Source organism: Lepidochelys olivacea, assembly GCF_965140295.1.
Source record: "Lepidochelys olivacea isolate rLepOli2 genome assembly, chromosome: 18".
Classification (NCBI taxonomy): domain Eukaryota; kingdom Metazoa; phylum Chordata; order Testudines; family Cheloniidae; genus Lepidochelys; species Lepidochelys olivacea.
The window spans coordinates 14,529,007-14,553,867 of record NC_140428.1 but is presented as its reverse complement, the minus strand read 5'-3'; the positions used below and the strand labels follow the sequence as shown (position 1 = coordinate 14,553,867).

Below are 24,861 nucleotides of genomic sequence, written 5' to 3'. Positions count from 1 at the left end.
ACAGGAAAGGTGGCACCTGGCTCAAGAGAGGATGGGAAAGTGCACATTCAGAGCAGGTGGGTGGAACGGGGCAAAATAAGCCCCTGCCCAAGCATGAAGGCTTTGCATTTCTATAGCCCTTTTCATACCAGAATCACATGAGCCACAGGGAGGTTAAGTGACCCACCTTGGGGCATGCAAGGCAATCAGTGGCAGAGCCAGGGATAGAACTGCGGGGTGAGTCCCTGCTCTGGACACTAGAGGATGTTATGTTATGTTGGGGGGGAGGGATAGCTCAGTGGTTTGAGCATTGGCCTGCTAAACCCAGGGTTGTGAGTTCAATCCTTGAGGGGGCCATTTAGGGATCTGGGGCAAACACTGGGGACTGGTCCAGCTTTGAGCAGGGGGTTGGACTAGATGACCTCCTGAGGTCCCTTCCAACTCTGATATTCTATGATTCTATGTGAGGGCCTGGCCCTGGAACATCCCCAAATGATGCAGGTCAGCAGCGAGATGAGCACAGCTAGGCAGGAGCCAGGGCAGGTCAAGGGGGTGTGGGTGGGCATTGGGGACAGGCGGTCCTGCAGGTCGGGGCTGAGATGCACAGGCAACATTCTGGGGGGCCTCAGGTCTGGTGACTAGGACTGCAGCACTGCATGGGGGTCCTGAGGCCGGACGAGCAGGAGGTCCTGCCGATCTGGAACGAGGCACATTGGCAGCGTTGTGTTGGAGCAAAAGACTGGTGTAGAGGGTAGCGTCGAAGGGCAGGGATGGAGCACATCAGAAGAGCTCAAGACCACAGCAGCCAGTGGGGCTGAAGGCTGGCAGGCAGGGGCACTGGTCGAGCAATGTTGGGGCCCAGGCCTGGTGCCGCCAGCCAGGGTGAGGGGCACTGGTAGAGCTGTGGAGTGGCGCTCAGGATGGGCCCAGACCCAGGCTGAGCTCTCAAGCCTGGTTCCATTTGGGTTTTCGCTTCTGATAAAAAGCTTCTCTATTTGCTTTGGGGAGTGCAGAACAAGAGGTCCCCTCCCTCCCCATGGACCCCCCCCCCCCGGTGGTAATCTGTAGGATAATCTGCCTTCCCCATTGCTGCTGCAATACTGTTTACAGTGTCCTTAACCCTTGGAAGTACTAACATCCACTTGCCCAGCCAAGCAAGCAAGGCCCTGAATCCAACAGAGACTGTGCAGGCAGCTCCTTGTCCACTGTGGACCCCCAGCTGGGCCGCGCCATGACGCCCAGATCCCAGCTTTGCAATCGGCCACGACCTTTACCACGGATCGAACCCAACGGCCCGGAGCTTTGCGGAAGTTCAGACTCAGATCCCGGCTTTCTAAGCCGCGTCTCCCCCTCTACCAGCGTGAGGCAAAAATCCAAACACCTGCCCATCTGGTTCCGAACATGGGGGCGATCGCTGCCGATCTTTTCTGCGGAAAAGGACCTAGGGGTGACAGTGGACGAGAAGCTGGATATGAGTCAGCAGTGTGCCCTTGTTGCCAAGAAGGCCAATGGCATTTTGGGATGTATAAGCAGGGGCATAGCGAGCAGATCGAGGGACGTGATCGTTCCCTTCTATTCGACATTGGTGAGGCCTCATCTGGAGTACTGTGTCCAGTTTTGGGCCCCACAGTTCAAGAAGGATGTGGATAAATTGGAGAGAGTCCAGCGAAGGGCAACAAAAATGATTAGGGGACTGGAACACATGACTTATGAGGAGAGGCTGAGGGAGCTGGGATTGTTTAGCCTGCAGAAGAGAAGAATGAGGGGGGATTTGATAGCTGCTTTCAACTACCTGAAAGGGGGTTCCAAAGAGGATGGCTCTAGACTGTTCTCAATGGTAGCAGATGACAGAACGAGGAGTAATGGTCTCACGTTGCAGTGGGGGAGGTTTAGATTGGATATTCGGAAAAACTTTTTCACTAAGAGGGTGGTGAAACACTGGAATGCGTTACCTAGGAGGTGGTAGAATCTCCTTCCTTAGAGGTTTTTAAGGTCAGGCTTGACAAAGCCCTGGCTGGGATGATTTAACTGGGAATTGGTCCTGCTTCGAGCAGGGGGTTGGACTAGATGACCTTCTGGGGTCCCTTCCAACCCTGATATTCTAGGATTCTAGGATTCTATGATCCCTACCGTGCCCGTCTGTAACTGCTCAGAACAGCCAGCGCTATGCGTGGAACAGACCGTCGTATCCATAGCAACAAGCCGCTGGACTCATAACTTCCCAACACATCAGGGAATTATTTTTTTCTTTTTCTATCATTACATCATAACAATCTCTGGTCACATTCCTCCAGTTGCTCATTAACAGCCACGGAATGTCTTTCCCCACTGGTTGTTACTGTTTTATCGGAGACATGTCCAGGTTCTTCAATTGCCCTAGAGCTTATTTAGGACGCAAGAAGCTTCAGGCAACACACATGCAGGTCACTACAGACCACAAAGCGCCATGGGTAAAGCTGTGTCCACCGATATATGTAAACGGAACCATCCCCAAAGGTTGTCAAGCAAAGAGACTTCTGCACGCCACCCGTTCCAGGCAGGTGCAGAAATTCAGTCCAGGATCTGGGAGGGAACCTGTTTTCTCTTTGGCCCCGGCTTGATTAGCTAGCACCTTTCAGGCAGGAGACAAGTGGACTGATCTTTTGTGCCTGCTGTAACCCAAACACGCAGGATGTGATCACGACTAGAGAACTGGGGTCCGCATCCGAGATCACCCACCAACTGGAGCTGCAGGAGAAGCTCAGGGTTACGAACACCTCGGGAATGGAGGGTGTTCGGCACTCTCAACAAAACGTCATGGCGGTTCTTTCCAGCGTTCACAACCGAACATTGACTGAATACAGCTTTGAAACTTTACTATGCAGAAGAAAAACCTGCTGCTTTTAACCATCTTAATTCAAGTGAAACCGTTTCCTTACCTTGCCAAATCTTTTTTTAAAAATGTTCCCTTTATTTTTGTTTAGTAATTTACGTTTAACACAGCCCTGAACTGCATTTGCTGTTTGTCATTGTTGTCTCTGCTGCGGCCTGGTTGCGTACTTCCTGGTCCAAATGAGGTGGGTGGTTGACCAGTCAGTTTGTGGCTCTGGTGTTTGCAACTCTGAGGTTCTACTGTACACCTTTCTCCCCACAGGGCTGGGTGAGGCAGGACTGGCTTCACCTACCTGCCACGTGGGACCCCTCATGGCCCAGCAAATGCAATTAGGCTTAGCCTCAGGGAGCCACGCTAAGCAAGTCACTTTGCCTCAGTTTCTCCTCCGCTCCTTTCCCTGTGTTGCCTATTGTAAGTTCTCCAGGGCAGGGACTGTCTCTCACTAGGTGTCTGTAACAGCACCTGGCCCCACGGGGTCCTGACTTTAGCTGGGGCCTTTGGGGGCGACTGTAATACAAATAATGATGCCACATGACTGGCAGACACACTACAGACAGGGAGGGAAGAGGCTGCATCCCTCTGAGACGGCAGGGGGTGAGGTGGGCAGCAGCATGGAATCGAAGACACAAGTCGTGCCATGGAAGCTCTGATACCCACAGCTGGTCAGGATTTACATGCCGGTCAAAAGGCAGCTCCTCCGTGGCAGCCCGCTATCGCCATACGGGGGCATTAATTCAGCGCTCGCTCAGAGGGAAGAGTGCCGCCTTCTAAATCAGCACCATCGCTTCGTTGTTCCTTCAAGGGCCTGGCATCTAAAGCCGTGACCTCGCCTGGCCCTGCTCAGCTCCTGAGATCTACCAGGCTCACAGAAGCTTCTCCTGCCGCGGCGTGAAGGCTGCAGGCATGGAGTAGATTGCTTTAGCAAAATCCTGCCGTTAGATGGAGCGTGTGGTGGGGGGGAGGTTGGGGTGGGTGCGGGTGCAGCAATTCCCCACATAAAAATCCCTGTGTGAACTTTCCCCTTCTGCCGGGTGCCCTTCCTAATGACGTGCTGGAGAGGAGCTGCCTTCCGTCTGCTGTCTCCTCTCTGCTCAGAGCAGCAGTTACTGCCATCGCGGAGGAAGTCCTGGGAACCACAAACTCCAGCCCAAACTCCCTATTTCTCCCGGTGCGCTGAGCCCTGCCGAGCAGCTCAATAAGTATCAGTGCAGCGTCTGCTCTCGTTCTGACTGCCCCCGAAAAGACTGGGACTTTCCCCACGCTCCCTTAAAATACCATATCCAGAGAGATCACCCTCTTGGCCACATCAGTCAAGCAGGACTGACCTGGCCACTTCAGCCATCCCAGCCCAGCCAGATTGCACCAGGCTACCTTATGGGGAGACATGGGCTTCAGACCATCTGGGGATGTGCTGGCAGCAACAGCAGAGGGCGCTGCAGAGCAGATGCTCTCTGCCCCTTGTGCATGGACCTCTGTGGGGCGAGTCACCCTCCACTGGACTTTCTCATTCATTTTAATGCTCCATTTCCGTTATGCCCCTAACAAAGCACTGTATTCTTTCCCTTGTTTTGGCCATGTTCGTGCTTGGGATGCTCACTGCATGCTGGGCACGGGTTAATGGTCCCTGCATCCTGGCCAGGGGTTACAGCAGAGCAATCCAGCTACTGGCTCTCTGTCTGGTTTGTCCAGAGATTTCAGAGCAGGACTGATTCCTTTCCCACCATCAGCCATAACGCCCATCCTTGCCACCCCCAGCCAGGGAAGAGGCGCTACACTTACACATCACGTTGAGGAATATGTTGCCAGATGCCAGGACCACTTTCTCCCGGGTAGCTCTGTCGTAAATGCCCACATGACACTCGTACGGGCCGTTGTCTGAGATCCGAACCTCCGGAAGACTGGGAAGGGAGAGGGGAAAGGAAACGTTATGGTAACATAACTGATACCTTACACTCACACGACATCATTACTCCTTTAGGATTCTCCTCTGCTTTACAAATCAAACACACTCCTTATACAGCAGCCACAACATCCACCACTGACTTGCCCCCGCCCCTGCGGCTATTTAAGAGTGCACTACGTGACTAGAAATCAGTGCAAGTCCAGCTCTGAACTTTATGAGAACCTGAGGGTCTGCTCAGATCTGGTGTCACTGGTTGGGACCACCTCTGGACACAGCAGCTTTTAACAGAAGGTAGTAACTAGAGATGGTTGGGAAATGGAATTTCCGTGGGAAATTTGTCTGCATTCTGAATGGAAAGTTGAAATTTCAAAAAATTTACCATGGGGTGGACATTCCGAGGGGAAAAAAAAAAAGATCTGGAAACAATGAAATATTTCAATTCAATAAGGTAAAAACATATTTCAGTCCAACAATGCTGGAATGTTATCGTAGAGTATAAAACACACACACACACACACTTATTGTAATAAAATTAATATTTTAATATAATACCAAGTCAAAATGAAATGAAATGAAATGAAACAAGAAAGTGGGGCCGGAACATTCTGACCTCATCCGAAGAAAACATTTTGGCATTATCAAAATGAAATGATGAAGCCAAAGTGGCTCTTTATTAATGTCTCCCGTTGAAGCTGAAATGGACACATCCCTACAAAACGTTTTGATTCTGATGTATCCAGCTGACGTTTTTTTTAGCCAGCTCTCCTGGGGACCCTTGCCGTCACCTGAAACTTCCGGGACGCAGGGGGACAGAAAGTAACCGTCATGCACATTGTCAGGTGGCCAGGGCACTGGGGCTAACCCCTCTGCACTTCCTAAGGGTGTGCGAGCGGAAGCCCGGCTAGCACGAGTCTATCTACCCGGGCTGGGAGGCTTGCTCCTAGCCGCAGTGTAGACGTAACACCCACGACCAAGGGTGGGGATTTCAAAAGCACTCGGTACTGGCCAATTGCTATTGCTGCTGGGGTCAAGAGTAAAACACGTGTCGTCTGAAATGGGTACAAAAAGAGGCCAGCTGCGAGTGACGCTGAACATCCCACCTCATCACCAGCAAACAGCCCAGCTCCCCCTAGCACCAAAAGCCTCGGCTCTCTCGGGGAGGAAGCAAGATTCACCAGCACCACTTCTCGAAGCACCGACCACAGCTACTTATGGCTCCTATCTCCAGAATATCAGAGGGCCTCACAATCCTTAATGGCAGCCCTGTGAGGCAGGGAAGAGTCATTATCCCCATTTTACAGAGGAGAAACTGAGGCACAGAGGCTTGCCCAAGGTCACAGATGATGTCTATAGTACAACAAGGACTTAAACCCAGGTCCTCCATACCCTAAGCTAGTGCTCTAACCACTGGACTATCCCCCTTCCCCATACCTCTAGGTGCTTGATGGGGTCACAAGGTGGTACAGCTCATTCACAGTTAGTAACCCACAAAGCTACAATGTAGAGTCCACAGCAACAGGTGACACCAGTCTCTCCCCATTGGCATGAGTGGAGAAGCTAGCAGTGTAGGAAGGCATTCCTTCAGGAGAGAAGCCGGCAGTGATCACTGGAGCCCCGCAAAGCCGCAGATATCCGCTTTATAGCCGTGGACCATGTTTGCGGATCCTAGATCGGATGCGCATACAAATTTTGTATCCACGCAGGGCTCTGGTGATCACCTCACTGTTCTAGTTTGCAGCGGGGATTATGTTTGGTCACCTCTCATCACTGAGTCTTGTGCAGCTAGTCATGTAAATCAGTCCACGGGCATATTAGAAACACGACTGAGCTTTGTTTAAGAGCTTTGTTTAACTGCGTGACCAGAAGGGAAGTGTCTGGGATTTCCTAGAACTCTGCCTCCTAAACTCTCCAGCAGGATTTGAGCAGAAGGCAAACCAGTCCTATAGTGCATGAGGACAATTGCTCAGCACTATACCACAGGGAGGCGGCTGTTTCTTCCTGACCAGACAACAATCAGCATTAGGGCCTGAAGCCCTAGGGGTTGATGGTGCTTATACTTGTTACCATTGCTACTCTTAGAATAGTGTGATTCTCTTCTGCCTTACACTGAGACATTTGCCTCAATCGTGTCCAGTAGCAGGGAGTTTTGTAGGTTAATTATATGTTCTTTAGAGGATTATTTATTTTGTGTCTTTGCTAACTACATCACCTCTTGATTTCTTAACAAACACAGGCTGCAGAGCTTGGAGAGATCTGGGATAGGAGGTGCTTATAAAGAGCAAGGTCTTTTCCCAGCAACATGCACGAATGGTTTAAACTTTTCCTTCCAATGCACCTGTCTACGCTGAACATTTTAGGTACAGTTCAGAGGGATAAAGTGTGTGCAGATGTAAAGGGAAGCAGCAGGCCACATCCCTCGCCATGCAGGCAGGGGAGTTGGCCAGATATGGTGCATTCACAGAGAGGAGTGAGAGAGAAACTTCTGACTGAAGTTCCGGCCAAGGAAGTATTGATTCCAGCAGCTCCTCCAAGCCAGATCCTGACATTTGTCTACTCTGGGATTAAATTGATCCAGTGACACAGCCTTATCCCAGGCCTGAGGGCAGGAGGCCCTGAGAAGGTGAAGCAGAAAAATCAAAGTGCCCCTTACTCATCTCAGCAGCTAACAGAGGAGGAAAATAAATGTGATGCTCGGCTGAGAGCAAAGATGAAGGTTTATTTGTACGAGGGATCGATCGAACTGGCCACGGGGGCACGTTACTGTGAGTTAATCAAATAAAGGCCCCAGGGAGACTCGGTGGCAGGAGGGGCGAGGGGGAGCTACAGACCTGATATGTCACCTCCGGAGCTCAGGACCTGAGAGATAAGGGAACGGGAAGTGAGTCCTGACCTCATCAGCAAGGTGAGTAAATCAGCGTCAACCAATTCTCCCCTGCCCTGTGTTGCTGGTTACACCCCGTGCAGAGAGGTGTAAAATCAGATCAGAGCCATAGCATCTTGCACCCATTTTTCACATGGGGTCATGGTGGGGAACAGGCCAGATTTCCAAAGAGCTCAAAGACCAGGTTTCCAGGTGCTCAGCACCTAAAATCCAGGCCAGGTTTTCAGAAGAGCCCCGCCCCCAACCTGCACGCAGTATGCGGAGCAGTGCTTGGGTGCCTAAAACAGGAGCTGAGCTCTTTAGAAAGTCTAGCCCCCCAGGACTAGGCGCAAAGCAACAAGAATGGGAGGGCAATGCACTCTCTGCTCGCGAGAGAGGCAGGACTGGAAGAGCAGGGGCTGTAGACTACGATTGAGGTGCATTGGCAGGCAAGGTGGGGAGTCAGGACTGGGAAGTAGGGGGCATTGTAGGTCAGAATTCAGGGGCATCCGCAGACCTGTGAGGACAGCCTGCTTACTGCCTGTCTCTATTTACTCTGCTCTAGCCAGATGTTTGCTGTCTCATGTTGCTTAGCCTTAAAGCCCTCACTCCAGATCATCCTCGCAAAAAGCTCTCAGCCAGTTTCATCTCTGAAAATCTCTTGCACCTTTAGAGAGCTCCAAACCCTGCAAACTTTACTTGCCTGCCCCTGCAGCATGGTACGGTCAATGGGTAATATTTAAGGGAGTCCCTACGGGTTAGAGCTGTCACTTTCACCTGGGTGACGCATGGAACACAGGTTCTTAACCCACTAAGCCAAAAAATCCCATTTTCGTTTTCCTGAAATAAAATTTTTTTGATCATTTTCCTTCCACAAACTAATTCAATTTTTTGACGTCTTGTCCCACTTTGGGTTGATTCCCTCCCCCTCCCCAAATCAGAATTTCCCTCTTGTGAAGAATTGCTGTTGTCTGGCCAGCTGTCCCTACCACGGACTTCTCTGCCACCCTGCTGCAGTGATTCGATCTGCCCCGCAAACGTTCCCAGGGGTATTTGGATCTGAGCTTTGGACCCACCCCGAGGCCCAGTGTCAATACGTTATAGTTGCCTCGCACACTTCTGCGTGCACTCAGTGGAAGGGTGCGCATGGTGGGGGGGGAAATCAAATAATGGCCATTTATACATGGTGCTCCTATGATACCTTTGGTCTGAGTGTTTCCCAGTGTCCTCTAGACATTAACCAAGACTCAGGATTCCCTGGTAAGCCACACTAATGCAATGCAGCTCTTTGCCCCCCTCTATTGGCCAGACTACACAGAGAAGTTTATGAGTTGGCTACTACCCCTGTTCTAACAACCCTGATCTGTTAGCTCAGCCAGTGGACTTCTACGTTTTCCAGCTCCCAAGGGTCCCCGTTTCAATCTCTAAAGGTGCTTTTACTGGCGGTGTTGTTGCACATGTAATTACCCATTGTACAGATGAGGAACCTGAGGCTAAGAGATTTGCCTCAGTTCAGCAGCAGGTCTGAGAACAGGCTCCAAGAATCCTGGCTGTCCCCCGGATAACAAAAACTTACATTGCACCTGAGTGTCCTTATCAGAGCAGGACAGGCAGCAAAACCCTTGTGGGGAAGATCAAAGTCCTGTCTTTGCCTGTTGGCACTTTCTTTGTTGAACCCAATTGCACCCAGGCCATGACTCTCCTTGGCTTCATATTTTCACCACCTAATCCAAAATCCCCCACCCCCACTGAGCTGCCAGTGCCTTCTTCCTAAAGTGGATTAAGCAGGCAGGAGAGCTTTTCCCCAGGGGCTTGAGTGGCATTGATCGGCCAGTTGGTTAGCAGTCCGTATTCAGATAACAGGAGCCTGGGATGGAGATTCTTTTCACCAGCAATGGGACCAGGATCAATAAACTATTAATAACTGCAAAGATTTAAGGAGAGATCTGTGTAATGCAGTTCAGCAGCTGGAGTTTACCAACACTGACAGCTCCTCAGAAGGGTAAGTAATTGTGTTATTGAAAAGAAAAGCACATGAAATGCAAGGGCACGGTCAGCAGCAGCAAAGAGAGTTCACACATGGATAGTGGTTAAATTAAACTCTCAGCAAAGCGCTCTCTCTACGAGGCTGGTGCATCCGAACAGCACTGTCTGTGGCCACCCTCCCAGGCACCAGTGAGCTGTAAAGTGCATGGGATAGAATAGTGGTTCTCACCTTTCCAGCTGACTGTACCCCTTGCAGGAGGCTGATTTGTCTTGTGCACCCCCAAGTTTCCCCTCACTTAAAAACTACTTGCTGACAAAATCAGATATCAAAATACAAAAGTTGCTTACAAATCGCTGACTTTCTTGGGTTTACCCTATAATTATAAAATAAATCAACTGGAATATAAATATTGTACTTACATGTCAGTGGATGGTATAAAGAGCAGCATAAACAAGTCATTGTCTGCATGAAATTTTAGTTTGTACTGACTTCACCGGTGCTTTCTACGTAGCCTGTTTTAAAACTCGGCAAATACCTAGATGGACCCTCTGGAAGACCGCTATGTACCCCGGGTTGAGAACCACTGGGATAGATCAACCACAGCCTCACTCCCAGCACTGTACAGAGTGAGCAGAGGCGGGTCCATGTGGTAAAGTTCAAATCCAGAACCAAATCCTCCAGATCCAAAGCGAGCGGTGTGAACGCAGCATGCACCCACATCCAGAGATTGTCCAGGCTCACCCCCATTCCTGACATTTGCCTTTGTTAAGTAACAATAAACACCTGAGCTTGGCTGTTCCTCGGGATATTTCCCTTTGTCCCTCAACCTCTCTCCTGCCTCAGGGCTTGTCTAGCCAAGGAGACAAGAGGTGATGTTAGCACACGTTAGCTAACACATTCTAACTAACATGCCTGAGGTCTAGTGGGCAAGGCCCAGTGGCTTTAACGCATGCTAAGCTAGGAACGAGCGCAGGCTTTAACGTGACCCATTTAGCCCACGTTACAGTCTACACTGCCTTGTCTACACTAGAGGTGTATTAGACTGTTAGCTAACGTGACATCACACCTTTTATCCGAGTCCTGACAGGCCTTGGAGAGAGACTCTCAACCCACTTATACTCTGGAGCTGATGAGGCACACCTGATCTGACATTCCGGCGTGAGTCTGCAGAATGGCCCTGCACCTCTGTGCAGGGCGGCATCCCTTGATGCCCAGTTGCACTGGGATTTTGAATGGGGCACAGAGGGCCAGAGACAAAGTTCAGGACTGGATCTGAAAGCCCCCGAAGTTCAGCCCTAATGGGAACGTCCTATAGAAATAAATGGGGATAAAACCAATAGCATCCTATAGGAATAGGGTTTAGTAGCAAATGAGGCCTCTACCGCCAAATTTTACAGCCTGGCTCATGCATTCAATAGAAAACAGACTGTTCCCTTTGAATTCTGTAGGACTTTTCAATGAGGAAGGGGGCGGGGGGGGGGGAGGGGGGGAGGTCGCCAGATCAGGATAATTTAGTGTGACCCAGCACAGAGATAAAAACTGAATATGAGTCTGGAGCTCTTTTGAAAATCAGGCCTTACGGTGCCAGACCCACAGCCCCTCCTCAAGCAGCACCAAGCAACCTGACAGTCAGCTGAACAGGCTACTTGGGGATTCTTCTGGCACAAAGAACCTCCCCAGGTGGCATAATGCATCCTCTTAGCATCCTGCACCTTGGGATGCTGGCTTGATACCTTGCTAACCCCCCAACCCCTTGCATAGGATCTAGGGATCCTCCAAAGCCACCCGTTTCCCAGTCTCAGTGATTTGCTGTAAGCTAAAAAAAAATAATAAAATAATCCACTGTCTACTTGGCGACTTCTCCCAGATCCCCGGGAGGTGGCTGATTTAAACCTGTTTGGTTTAGCTGAGCACATTTAAGCATTGCCAGCTAGTTGGCAAGGAGAACACAGAATGGAGCAGCCACTGAGCAAAGGAGGGAGAGAAAAGAGATTCGGGATGTTGCAATCAGAGCGTGGTGGAGTCAAGCATCTTTATTGCTCCTTTCAGAGGGTGCAGAACTCTTCTCTTAAATCCTTTGAAACATCACTCGTGTGACGGTAATAAAACCGCTCAGTGGGTGAAACGGAACCAGAATATAGGATCAAACCAAGGGCTGTTAAAACAACCAGGCAGCCCGTCATGGAAGCCAGAGAGGGGAAGAGAGCGAGAGAGAGGGTGTATTTGTGTGGCGGGTGATAGAAGTGGAAATGGGGCAGAGTTACCGAAGATTGAAACCCTAATGCACCCCACAAATGGAGCCATGTCTCCGTAATAGCGCCCAGCTTCCAGAACCGACGGCATTTTCGATTGGCAATTACAGCACTTCAGAGCTGATGTCGTTATAATTAGCAGGGCTATTGCTGCTGTTTACCGACATCTCATTATGCCGACAGCAGAGCTCCAATGACCCATTGGAAACAGATTCAGGCTCTCGCTGGCTTTGCACCGAAGGGTTCATTCTACCGAAGCTCTCTCAGGAGCTTGCTTGCTCACTCGCTTTCTTAATGAGACAGAGTTTTCTTTCTTTCTGCCGCTCCAGGGGGACGTTTTGGGATGAACACATGAGTTTTTACCAAACCTTGCCACTTCATTCTGGTTCTCCTCCAACAGCTCCTTCCTCTGTTTCTCTCCCTTCCTGTCTTCCCCCTCTTCAGCTCCCCTCCCTCTCTCGGGTCCAGATCCTCAGCTGGCATACGTCAGGGCAACTTCGTTGATGTCACTGGGCCAGATCCTCAGCTGGTGGAAATCAGTGCAGCTCCATCCCGTCCGCAAAGCTTCAGTGCTGGGTGTAAAAGATTGGAGCGCCACTGATCCCAATGGAGCTATGCTGATTTATGCCAGCTGAGGATTGGGCACGTCTCTCTCGTTCCCTCTCTGTACCTATACACTCTTCTGCTTTTCCTTTCTTCCGGCCTCTCCCCCTACCTGTCAGGTGTCATTTTGGGCCTCTGCGTGTGCGCACGATCTGAGTGTGTGTACACGTGTGTGCATGTCTCGGTCCGAGTCCATGCACTGTGTACACGCAGTGTTTGTGTGTGTTGCGTTTCTCTGTGGTATGCGTGCATGTGTTTATATGTCAATCATATAATATGTCAATTATACATCAATGTGTGTGTATAGTGTTAAGGTTCCTTCCCCACTCTGAACTCTAGGGTACAGATGTGGGGACCCGCATGAAAACCTCCTAAGCTTACTTTCACCAGCTTAGGTTAAAACTTCCCCAAGGTACAAATTAATTTTATCCTTTGTCCCTGGATCTCCACTGCCACCACCAAACTCTAACTGGGTTTACTGGGAAACGTAGTTTGGACATGTCTTTCCCCCCAAAATCCTCCCAACCCTTGCACCCCACTTCCTGGGAAAGGTTTGGTAAAAATCCTCACCAATTTGCATAGGTGACCACAGACCCAAACCCTTGGATCTGAGAACAATGAAAAAACATTCAGTTTTCTTACAAGAAGACTTTTAATAGAAGTAAAGAAATCCCCTCTGTAAAATCAGGATGGTAGATACCTTACAGAGTAATTAGATTCAAAACATAGAGAATCCCTCTAGGCAAAACCTTAAGTTACAAAAAAGACACACAGACAGGAATAGTCATTCTATTCAGCACAGTTCTTTTCTCAGCCATTTAAAGAAATCATAATCTAACACATACCTAGCTAGATTACTTACTAAAGTTCTAAGACTCCATTCCTGGTCTATCCCCAGCAAAAGCAGCATACAGACAGACAGACACCCTTTGTTTCTCTCCCTCCTCCCAGCTTTTGAAAGTATCTTGCCTCCTCATTGGTCATTTTGGTCAGGTGCCAGTGAGGTTACCTTTAGCTTCTTAACCCTTTACAGGTGAGAGGATTTTTCCTCTGGCCAGGAGGGATTTTAAAGGGGTTTACCCTTCCCTTTATATTTATGACATATAGTTTATAATATAATGTTCTCTCTGCCTCTCTGTAAGAGTTCAGAGTGCTTTGCAGACAAATACAATCACATAAGGTCCTGGGCTGAAAGAGCTTATGATCTTAAATTGTGTGTATGTGTGATTTAATACACGGGTGGGTGACTGTATCGTGCATGTGTGTGTTGTGTATGTACGCCTGATGTGTATATTTCTGAGGACTGTGCAGTCTGTGTGTATGCACCATTGTGTATATAGAGTTGTGCGTAGGCACGTGTGTTGTGCAACCGCAGAATGTGTACTTGTGTGTGTGTATGTATATGCTATATATGTAGAGTTTAATGCAGGTTTGTGTGGATACTGCATGTGTGTGTACCAAATATGTGTATATGTTTATATATAGGTGAGTACATATATTGTCATATATATGTGTGTGTGTGTGTTGGGTGGATAATATAGTATCCATGTATGTTTAGTTGTGCATAGGTGTATTCCGTGTCTATATCTAAGTTTTGTGTATGTGTATTCATCAGGTATATATAGCTGCTTGCAAGTGTATGCACAGTGTATATTTAGTGGTGTGTATGAGCATACGTAATATTGTGTATTCATTGTGTACACAGTTGTGTGCTAAGGTATGTATTGCACACGTACTTGTGCATAGGTCCATCAGATATATGTGTGTGTGTATATTTGTACAGGTTTGTCCCGCTCCGCTATTTAATCCTCTCGCCGTGATGGAGCCATGAAAGAAGATGGAAATGGCTGGGTTTCTCCCCCATAATGCGCGAGGCAGAATAAGAACAAAGTAAGAGGCAAAAGTTTGCCAATCCCAGCGGGAGAGGAATGAAAGGAGCAGCAGATAAAGCAGCCCCTGTGAGGATGTGGCCATGGGGCCAAGGGTCTGCCCTCTCCTGAGTACGTCTGATCCGCAAATGTCTGTTTGGCAGCCTGTCTCCCCAGGGAAGGGGGCATTGGAGCATTGCCACCCCTTACAGAAGAATTCATTAACGTCTCGGCAATGACCATGGGGGCGGATTGGTGGATGGTGTGTGGGCTGAGTGCAGAGCTCAACACCCGCTCTGCCTTTCATGCCAGCCCAGAGGCCTTGACACAAATGTTAGGGCCCAGCTGTCTGCCTGTGATGGGGAACTTGACATGCCTGTGGGGGTGATTCTAATTTTGGGGGGAGAAAGCTGGTGTCATATATAGATCTCCAATGAGACTCCTGCTTTTCTGCTAAACTCTCTTTGTTTGATTACCCCATCCAACCTCCCCCCCCGCACCCCACAGGTCTATTTGTCCTGCCCTCCTGTCACATCCTAGGCTGCAAGCTCTCTGAGGAAGGGGCTACCTTCTTTGTTACTTCTCTGCCCGTCGCCTGGCCCACTGGGGTCCTGAGCCTGGTTTCCTGGGTGGCTGGTGGTCTAACCCCTACTCCACAGCTCCACTGTTATCCCCATCGGTCCATCGCCTCCGAGGCCCCCGTTGGTCGCGGGACACACGTGACAGTCCCTGCCCTGAGGAACTTACAATCAAAGCAGCACTAGAGTCGCTCCTTCCCTCCCTCTTTCTCTCTCTTTGCTGACTCAGAAGTTGTTGAAGCTGGGAAAATGGCCCTTCCCCATTCAGGGTTGTGGAGATTATAAGGATCCCCCAGAGTTCAGCATGGTGGGAAGGGCCTGATTCTCATTTACTCCATCCCTGCACTTAGAGCAGGATGGGGCACCAATGTATATGCTCTCTGTTACAAGACTCATCATGTCAGAGTGCCCCCTCATGGCAAGACAGGGTATTACAGTGCTCTGCCTCAGTTTCCCCAATGTCAGTCTTCAGCCTATTCCCACCAGAGGGGTGACTTGGCCCTCCCGACAAGCCACTTTAGCGAGTTTCATCCCTTCTGGGAGTATCCAACCCAGTTGTAACTGGTCAGGCCCCAAGCTGGCTTCTCCCCCCTGGTCTCTTCAGAGTCCCTTCGCCGGCTCCCCTGGGCTGAGAGCAAAGTCCTTCCACATCACCACAGAACTCACCAAAATCACACTTTTCCTTCCAGAGCAGAAGGAGCCAGAGCTTCTCCCTGGGCCACTTTCTGAAGCCCCTCATCTGAAGAGCTCTCCATTCCTCTGCCAGAACGTCGGCCCAGGACTGCTTCCCGGGAGCCTGGCCCTCAATCCAGAGCTCACCCCAGGAGCTAGCTGTGCCCCTGGGCACAACTCTCCAGCCACCACTCAGCTTTACCGCTCTCCTCTCCCGCCAGCCCCGAGCTGCTGAGCTTCCTTCCTCCGCCTTCCTGCACAGGTGCAACAGGCTGGGGGTCACTGAACAGGCCAGACTCACCCATGGCCCTAAAGGAGCAGGCTGCCCGGTTCGTCTCGCTCCTTGCTCAGGGGCGATGCCTGGCTCTCGGTGTGAGTTAGAGCGGCCTCTGGTTCCTGGGGGCCCCTGTGGTCCCTGGGAAGCAGACTTTGGCTGCAGCAAAGCGCATGGCAGCCCTGTGTACATCCTGCCCCCTGCCCTGGGACCAGGGCTGCTGTAGAGACCTTACACCAGCTCTACGTGGGCCATGGTGACTCTGTATGCAAGGGGGCTGTTGGTGCTCGCTTTACTGACACCATCCCCGCGGCCTTAGCAGCACCACGAATCTGGCCCAGGAACTCTGGCGACTCACTGTCCCCGTTTCCTGGGAGCAATCCCAGCATCCCTCTGCCTGCGTCATCCTCCTGGGCTGTGGACGGGTTGGGAGCGACCGCTGTCGGCGATATCCCAGGGTAGGCGCGGGTGCTACCCCACCCAAGGGCGACCCCTCCCCGGGGGTGGCGTGGGTGGCCGTGTGCATCACAGCAACGCGTGACACCTCTGAGGGCGCATTCGAGTCAGCTGGCGTGTCACGTTCACCTGGGGGCCAGCTCCCCACCGCTCTGAGCCGGCTCAATAGCAGCCATTCACGAGGCTGCTGGACACGTTTCACAACTTTGTTTTGCAGGGATGATTTTTAAATCCCCCACGGACGGCTGTGTTAAGCCAACCCAGTGAACTTTGCGGGATTATTTAAAATAGAGGGCTGGATTCATTTTGTTTTATAGCTCAGTATCCACTCATGATGCAGCGTAGTATCCATGTGGGCGACATCATCACCTCTCTGATAGTCTCGCGTGTGACATCATCAGAGTGACCTCTCTTTGATGGACGATTTTCAGGCGTGATGTCACTATTGCTAGAGGTCACTCCGAGGGTGCAACCTCGTATCCTCATGTGCTACTTGAGTCGAGGTGAGCACCGCTGCACTAGTGCAGTGTCACATCCTCGTGCAGGACATCATCACAAGGTGACGCATCTCTGACGGTGCATCAGAGCTTCCTTTCCCATGACTGGGGCTCTCCAATCCAATCATTAATAAATCCTCATTGCAATGAATCCTTGTGTCTGGCACCAGCAGGGGCTGACATCTCTGATAGTGATCAAAGTATTATTGGAATCTGGATCATCAGGGGGTGACACTTCTCTGATACACGCACCACACAACAAAAACACTAACCCAGGAACCTATCCCTGCAACAAAGCCCGTTGCCAACTGTGTCCACATATCTATTCAGGGGACACCATCATAGGGTCTAATCACATCAGCCACACTATCAGAGGCTCGTTCACCTGCACATCTACCAATGTGATATATGCCATCATGTGCCAGCAATGCCCCTCTGCCATGTACATTGGCCAAACTGGACAGTCTCTACGTAAAAGAATAAATGGACACAAATCAGACGTCAAGAATTATAACATTCAAAAACCAGCCGGAGAGCACTTCAATCTCCCTGGTCACTCGATTACAGACCTAAAAGTGGCAATTCTTCAACAAAAAAACTTCAAAAACAGACTCCAACGAGAGACTGCTGAATTGGAATTAATTTGCAAATTGGACACCATTAAATTAGGCTTGAATAAAGACTGGGAGTGGATGGGTCATTACACAAAGTAAAACTATTTCCCCATGTTTATTCTGCCCCCCCCCGCCCACTGTTCCTCACACGTTCTTCTCAACTGCTGGAAATGGCCCACCTTGATTATCATGACAAAAGGTTTTTTTTCTCTCCTGCTGGTAATAGCTCACCTTACCTGATCACTCTCGTTACAGTGTGTATGGTAACACCCATTGTTTCATGTTCTCTGTGCATATAAAATCTCCCCACTGTATTTTCCACTACATGCATCCGATGAAGTGAGCTGTAGCTCACGAAAGCTTATGCTCAAATAAATTGGTTAGTCTCTAAGGTGCCACAAGTCCTCCTTTTCTTTTCTCTGATACTGTACTTTACCTCATCATTGTCATTTACAGCCTGGTCTCATGGAACGTCAACACCGGGTGACACCCCATCTGACTGCACGGCAGTCGGCATGGGTGACACTTTTCCAACTGTCCGTTCCAGCACACTACATCGCAAAACCTCTCCAAGAGGCTGGAGGGAACAGAAAAAGCCCGGCTCGCACAGCTGTTAGCTCGTCTAAGTTTCACCTTTCCTGGCCTGATTGTAAGAGGAAAAAGCTTCAGAAAGCAACATTTTCATGCAGTCATTTCCATAGAGAAAAGCCCAGGGCAGTTTCTCTCAATGGCATCAAGGGGGATATTGTCAGTGCTGTGTACAAAGGCACTCACCAGTAACTGGAACCGTGTGGGTGTGTAATGAGGGCTGCGTGCATAACTTATCGCACAGCATGTCGAAGAAGGAGCTGTGCGGTGTGTGTAAATCCAGAAGCAACTTCCTGTTTAAAACCTCCCTGGATGGCTGAGCGAGGCTTTTGCCTGGTAACAGAAGGCTGGCTGTTCACACCGCATTGTTACCGCTTGTGTGACATTGTGTTTGTCATCAAATTTCCCCCAGTAGATGGGCCGTGTACCTTTCCCTTCCCGGCTAACAGAAGGCTGGCTGTTTCAGCAGCAAGGTTTTGGTGCTTAGGGGACCGCGTGTTCACACTGCATCGAAAAGCAGCCGTGGCCGAGGGAAAAGAGCGGATGGCGCGCGGGATCAGAACAGAAAAACGACGGCTGAAGAGGAGCTGAATTTTGCAGTCATTAGAGAGTGACGGAACGTGACTTCTGAAACAGGGCAAGAGTGTGCTGGGTCACCACTGGTTTAGAACTGGGGTCAGCTGGTGATGCTAGAGTGCATCTTCCGGCATATGTCAGGGCCACACCTGAAAGCTTTAGTGCTGAGAGTGGAAGGCTGGCTGGCAGGACTCCTGGGTTCTATTCCTAGCTCTGGGAAGGAACATGATCTAGAAGCGACAGCAGGAGATTAAGTGCCAGGACTTCTGGGGTCCGTTCTCAGTTTTGGAAAGGGAACCTGGCCTTGTAGGTAGACCAAGGAATTAGGAGCGGGACCTTAGTTTTTGGAGGGGAGTGTGGTCTACTGGTTAGAACAGGCGAGTCAGAGTCAGGAATGTAGTTTTAACTCCTGAGCGTTGGGCAAGTAGATAATCTCTAACCCTAACCTTGAATTCAACCCTGCTGGATGATAGGTAGCATTTTGCATTGCTGCTCTCTGCCACAGGATGACAGCTTTACAGAGCAGTCAGGGCTTAGGAGCTCTGAATCAGCTGTGATTCCCTCTGGCCAGCATATGGCCCATCCTCTGCACCGCCCCGCTCTGGCTAGCACTGCTGGCTGGCTGTGTGCCCCTGCTGGGCAGACTTTCCAGTGGCTGGTGCTCTGCACTCTGGGTTATGCTGGCTGGAGGGAGTGGGACCCAACCGTGAATTAATCCCAGAGTTTGTTAACTGGGTGTCAGGGGACGTAATGACTTGCTTGTAAAGCTCTTTGAGATCCTCAGATGAAAGCTGCTCCCATCAATAACTCTTGGAGTGCAATCAGCTTGCTCAAACACGGCAGCTAGGCTGGGGAGACCAAAGCTCCAAGTTCAAATTGCGTTCGAGAACCTTCTCTCTACCGCTTTGCATATGGCTGATTGCCAACCCCTGGTACTGCACAGGGAAACCGACTCCAGAGGTACTTGCAAGCACTGCTAAAAGCAAACCTGCTGGAAAACACAGCAGAAGCTGGAGTTTTCTGTGTTATCCAAAAGCAGTCGCTCACAAAACTCCCTCCAAGCTCTACTTGTCTCAAAATAGGACAGGAGCAATTATTTTGTACTGCACTGAGCACCTCGGGGCTGGACGGAAGGAAAAGGTCACAGGAGTTGGCTCCTGCCCAGAGCAAGGTCTTTGCGTTGTGGTATACAGTATGATGAGGGGTGAGACTTCCATTTTCCCTGCCTGTGTTGGGGCGGTATTCAGGGCCAGCCCCTGAGAGGCAGTGGAACGAGTGCAGGTCAGAAAATGAAGGGTTTTTTCCCCATAGAAAACATTGATGTTTTGGCAAAAAATTAAAACCCCCAATATTTTGGATGAAAATTAAAATATTTCCATTTGGAAATGCCCCCATGGCGCCCCATGGGAATTGTAGCTCCCATCCTTCTCTGTAGCCTGGGCTCCCTGTTCAGACCACATTCCCATGATGCAGCACCCGCTTGGTGAGGGGAGGCATCCTGGGAGATGAAGTCCAGCTGTGAAGTTCAGCCTGCACAGAGACTGGGGACATGGGCCACCTGAATGACAACTCCCATGAGCCACTGCAGTGCCATTCCTGAATTGAAAGATTTCGTTTTTCAGGCATTCATTATTTTGACGAAAAGTTAAAAATTCCATGGGGAGAAGATACTTTCAATGAAAAATGTTTAGTCAAAAACCCACTTTTCCTGTTTAAACCCCACCCCCCTCCAGGTTAGATGGAAAATTTTCGAGAAGCCCTAAGTGGAACCTTCTTTCTCAAATCCTCCCCCAAAGCCCCTTGATTGTTTATTGTGGATTTTTTAGCAGAGCCAAAACCCTGTTAGAGTAAACAAGCCCCCTGTTAAAGTGAACAGTCACTTGGCAGCTTATTTTAATGGACACATCACTTTAAACTAAGCCTCAGCCATCTGTTCCACCTTCTAATTACCCATGCACAAAAAGGAGAACAATTCACAACTGCATCACTTTACAACACAATAGAAAAGCGAGATGCAGAGTAAGTGATGAAAACGTCTGTGCTTTGCATGTGAGGTGGCGGATCAGGTGCGTGGACCCTCTCCCAGGCCTCTCCTGATGGAGTCCTATGCCCCCAGACAGGTTTTCTTTTGATTTTCTTCCGGCCTGGAGGAATTCACTGCAGGGTTTGGCTGGGACCTTGACAGCCTGGTTCCCTCACTGCACCAAAGAGTCTCCAGAGGAAGGAAGCTGGGGTGGTCACAAGGATTAATCTAGTCTTCTCCTTGGTGCTGAGCCCATATGGACAAGCTTGGGGGGAGAGGGTGTCTCTGCAGGGGCTGGCGGAAAGGAATCTGCAGCTCTCCCCATCCCACCCTGGTGCTTCATTGCTTTGCAGCTGCTGCTAAAACCCCCACCTTGTAATAGTTCTTGCAGCACCTGTGCTCCCACTCTGCACAGCTCAAAAGATGGGTGTCCGCTGGCCCCCACTCACCCTGAAAAGCCAGCCGAGTGCAATCGTGGCCCATGGAAGTGGTCCCTCAGGGAGGGTTGACCCTCACACCAGCTCCCCAAATTCTCCCACCTTCCTCTCCACCAGGTCTATCAGCATCGCCACAGAAGAAGGGGAAGGATCTTCCCCCTAGGGACTAAAGCGCAGGGATCATAAAGACAGTCGAAGTGCTAAACCGTAGGGGGAACTATGGGTAGGGTGACCAGATGTCCCGATTTTATAGGGACTGTCTCGATATTTAGGGTTTTTTCTTATATAGGCGCCTATTACCCCCTGATCCCGATTTTTCACACTTGCTATTTGGTCACCCTACCTATGGGGCTACATCAGAGATTCTAAGAAGAGGGAGGCTCAAGGGTTAGCATAAGAATTACCAGCCAAGATCACTGACAGCATCCAGGGCTTCACTCCCCAGAGGTCCCAGCTGGGGACGTTGCCTTTGGTTTCAACCCATTTAGGGTTTGCTTCTCCTGAACCTCATGTCTGAACAAACCCCAAAGCCTCAACTCAGTGAAAACCACCCTGTTCCACCAAGACCCTCATGTACAGCTCAGCTCCAGGGGTTCTGGTGAAAAGCTACAGCCTGGCCCAGGAAGCCTGGTATGAGACAGTCTGGTGAGAGCTCTGAGTCTGGAACACACCCAGCTGAGTAGCATGTGACTAACACTTCCACTGTGCCCAGCCCCGCCAACACGACCAAGACCCAGAACCATCAGGCTCCCAGCTCTTCTGTTTCTCCAAGTGTCTTATTGCCAAGTCACCCGTTTCAACACAGCTAAGGGGCCAGACTCCCAGCTGCACCCAATAAGCACTGGGTGCAGGTTGGGAGGAAACGGGGCACAAAGGAGCCGTCTGCGTCTCCATTATCCGGGGACAGTATTGCACCATCCTGGCTCCCAGTATAATTTAGAGCATCCCCAAGGCTGCTGTAAACTATGTTGCCTGCCACTGGCCCCAAGGGTTGTTCTAGCACCCAGAGATCAGATCCATTTTCCCCAGGGATGCTCCCCGCCCCAGGGGGCAGGCTATGCTGTGGCAACCCTATTCCCTGTTCAGGGATTCCTTCATGTCAGGCCAGAGCCTCTGAATTCAAGTCGGTTTTGCACCAGGGGACTCGCACAAAGCAGCCCTGAGGAGGCTGAGGATCTGGTGCTGAGCTGGGGTGGCTGAAAGCTGTTCCCACCTGGGGCTGTCTGATGGACTCTGGGAAAGGAGTTGATGGCTTCCATCCAGTTCCTGCTCTCCATAGGAGTCCACCATCCAGGGCTGGCAACCGATGCCACTTCTCACAAGCATTAAAAGAAGACCCTTCTGAGCAGGCAGAAGGACAACACTGTTTTGCACTGCATAGTGCCTCAAACTGAGGATCTCCAAGCAGAGGCAGGTCCCCATGTTATAGATGGGGAAACTGAGGCAGAGAGCAGGGAAGTGTCTCACGCGCAGCCCAGCTGCATCAGGAACAGACACTTGAGTCTGCTGATGCCTAGTCCCCTAGTCTAACCATTAGACACAATTGTCTGCGGAAGGCAAACGAGGAGAGGGGAATGCTGTCGGTACGACTAGCCCTGCACCCCTAGCCTACACGTGGAGGGTCACTCAGGGCTCTGTGCAAGTCAGGAGAGTCAGACCTACCACTGCATCCTCTGCACCTCGGTTGGAGTCGTTATTATTTCTATTATAGCACTGCTTAGATCAAGGCCCCATTGTGCTAGGCATTGTAAGGGATCAGAGCAAGAGACAGATCCTGCCCGACATTGCTTATGACAGACAAAGAATGGGAGAGGAAATAGAGGCACAGAGACATACCCAAGGTCACCCAACGGGTCAGTTGCAGAGCTGGGAATAAAGCCCAGGTCTCCTAAATCCCTGTTCAGTGCCCCACCCACTGGATCAAAGTTGCCTTTCGTTAGGGATGGGCTTTTCACCTGCTATCTGAGCCGGACTCAACCATTCAGCCGCTGTCTGAGCCGGACTCAACCATTCAGCCGCTGTCTGAGCCGGACTCAACCATTCAGCCGAAATCTGAATCCAACTCGAAAAACGTTGCAAGTTTGGAAAGTTTAGTTGCATTTATTTTGGGGAGTTCTGCTGCACTTCCTGGTGCTGAATGCACTTGCAGGCAGGCAGGTAGTGCTAAAATATCTTGAAATATCTAGAGTCCCTTCCATAGCGCATGAGACCTACTTCAGATCCCGCCTTAAAACTCAAGCAAGGCCAGTACATGCTGAGCCCATTGGGCTTTCTAAGCTAGCATGGCCTGTGTTCCAACCTGTAGTGCCTTGCCATAAGCCTCAACTCTGAGCTCTCCGGGGCATGTTTGTGCAGCGCCTAGCACAATGGGGCCCTGATCCGTGACTGGGGCCTGTTAGCACTACTTTCAGCAATTTAAATAAGGAGCAGAACACCATTCTTTGGGTCTCCCAGTGCGTTTCTGTATCGGATCACAGTCTGTGTATTTGGGATCCGATCTTGCCAAGTAGGGAGTGCCTTTGGTAACTTCTTCAATGGGAGCTGAGGGTGCTTAGCTCCTAGGCTGGAGGTGCTGGTTGAGACTTTCTCGAGAAACTGCATTTCAATAAGATATTCCGATTCTTAAAAGCAAAAAGCGTCCATGAAACGGCTGGTTTAGCCAAATCTCCCAACTTCAGGAACAAAAAGTTTCAAAATTGTCACAACATCCCGTTTTGGCATTTTTGAACCAGAAAGTTTTGGTTCTTCAAGTCAAAATGACTTTTCTTTGAAACATTAGTAAATGTAGATTTTAAAAAAGGAAAAAAAGGTCAAAATTGAAATAAAAATGGGAAAATTCTCAAAAATGTGAATATTTTCGGGACATCAACTTTTCACCCTGACTCATAAAAGGAAATTTGTCTGAGCTCTCGAAAATATTTATGGAACAGAGAAACTGTTTCCCACCCAGCTCTCGGCAGCAATTCTCAGCATATGGCTCTTGGATTTTAAATATAATGATACCCCTGATTGGGTCATTTGTGGAGAGTGAACCCAGGATCTTTGAGAAGGAGTTGCTGCAGTTTGAGCTAGAGGAGCAGGTCTGCTATCTCAGAGGCAGTAGCAGACTCAAATTTTCATACCTGTTCTTACCACCAGGAGGGGACAAAGTGTCACACTGTGTTAGCATGGGTTACAGAAGGTCCTCAGAACAAGGACTATGTTTTCCTTTGTGTCCTAGAGCGGGACTTATAATAATAAACAAACAGTCACCATTATCCCAGGCTGTCTGTGACTTACAAAACAATTACGTTTTTAAGAAGAAAAAAGTAAAATCCAGGCCCGAATATCTTCTAACTTCATTTTGCTTCTAATTTAACATCTGATCCTATACATTTCAAAGCCTGTTTGAAAAAAAATCTCTCAACACTCTCTGTACAGTTCAGATAACAGCCTTGATGAGTCTTTCCGGATACGCATGATAACACTTCATTAAGACATAGTTAAAGTTGTGTAAACGGCTATCAGTTAAATTGCTATGTCATAAAAAAAAAAGTTTGAAAGTCTGGAAGGTCAAAGTTAGAGACAAAAAAAAGAAAGAAAGAAGAAAGTTTGAATGTTAGGAAATTAATAATTAAAATTCCACAGATAATGTTAACCCTGACCCAGAATTAATATCCACCCGCCATGTGTCTATTTACATATGATGCAAATGTGGCTTTTAGCCATTTTGCCCACAGTAGAGTCAGCTGGTGGCGAGTAGCTAGCACATTGGACAGTGATCCAGGAGACCTGGCTTCTAGCCTGGTTCTGCCACTGGCCTGCTGGGTGACCTAGGGCCAG

The 24,861-nt window shown here is 49.8% G+C and overlaps 1 protein-coding gene across 3 annotated transcripts in view; it reads right to left on the bottom strand.

Moving 5' to 3' along the window:
* Nucleotides 1–24,861, bottom strand: part of IGSF21 (immunoglobin superfamily member 21) — a 267,450-nt gene that overhangs the window by 58,686 nt on the left and 183,903 nt on the right. For all 3 annotated transcript variants that reach the window (XM_084651925.1, XM_084651926.1, XM_084651924.1), the window contains exon 4: nt 4,631–4,749. In XM_084651925.1, coding sequence (XP_084508051.1) covers nt 4,631–4,749 — 119 coding nt within the window. The remainder of the gene's footprint in view (nt 1–4,630; nt 4,750–24,861) is intronic.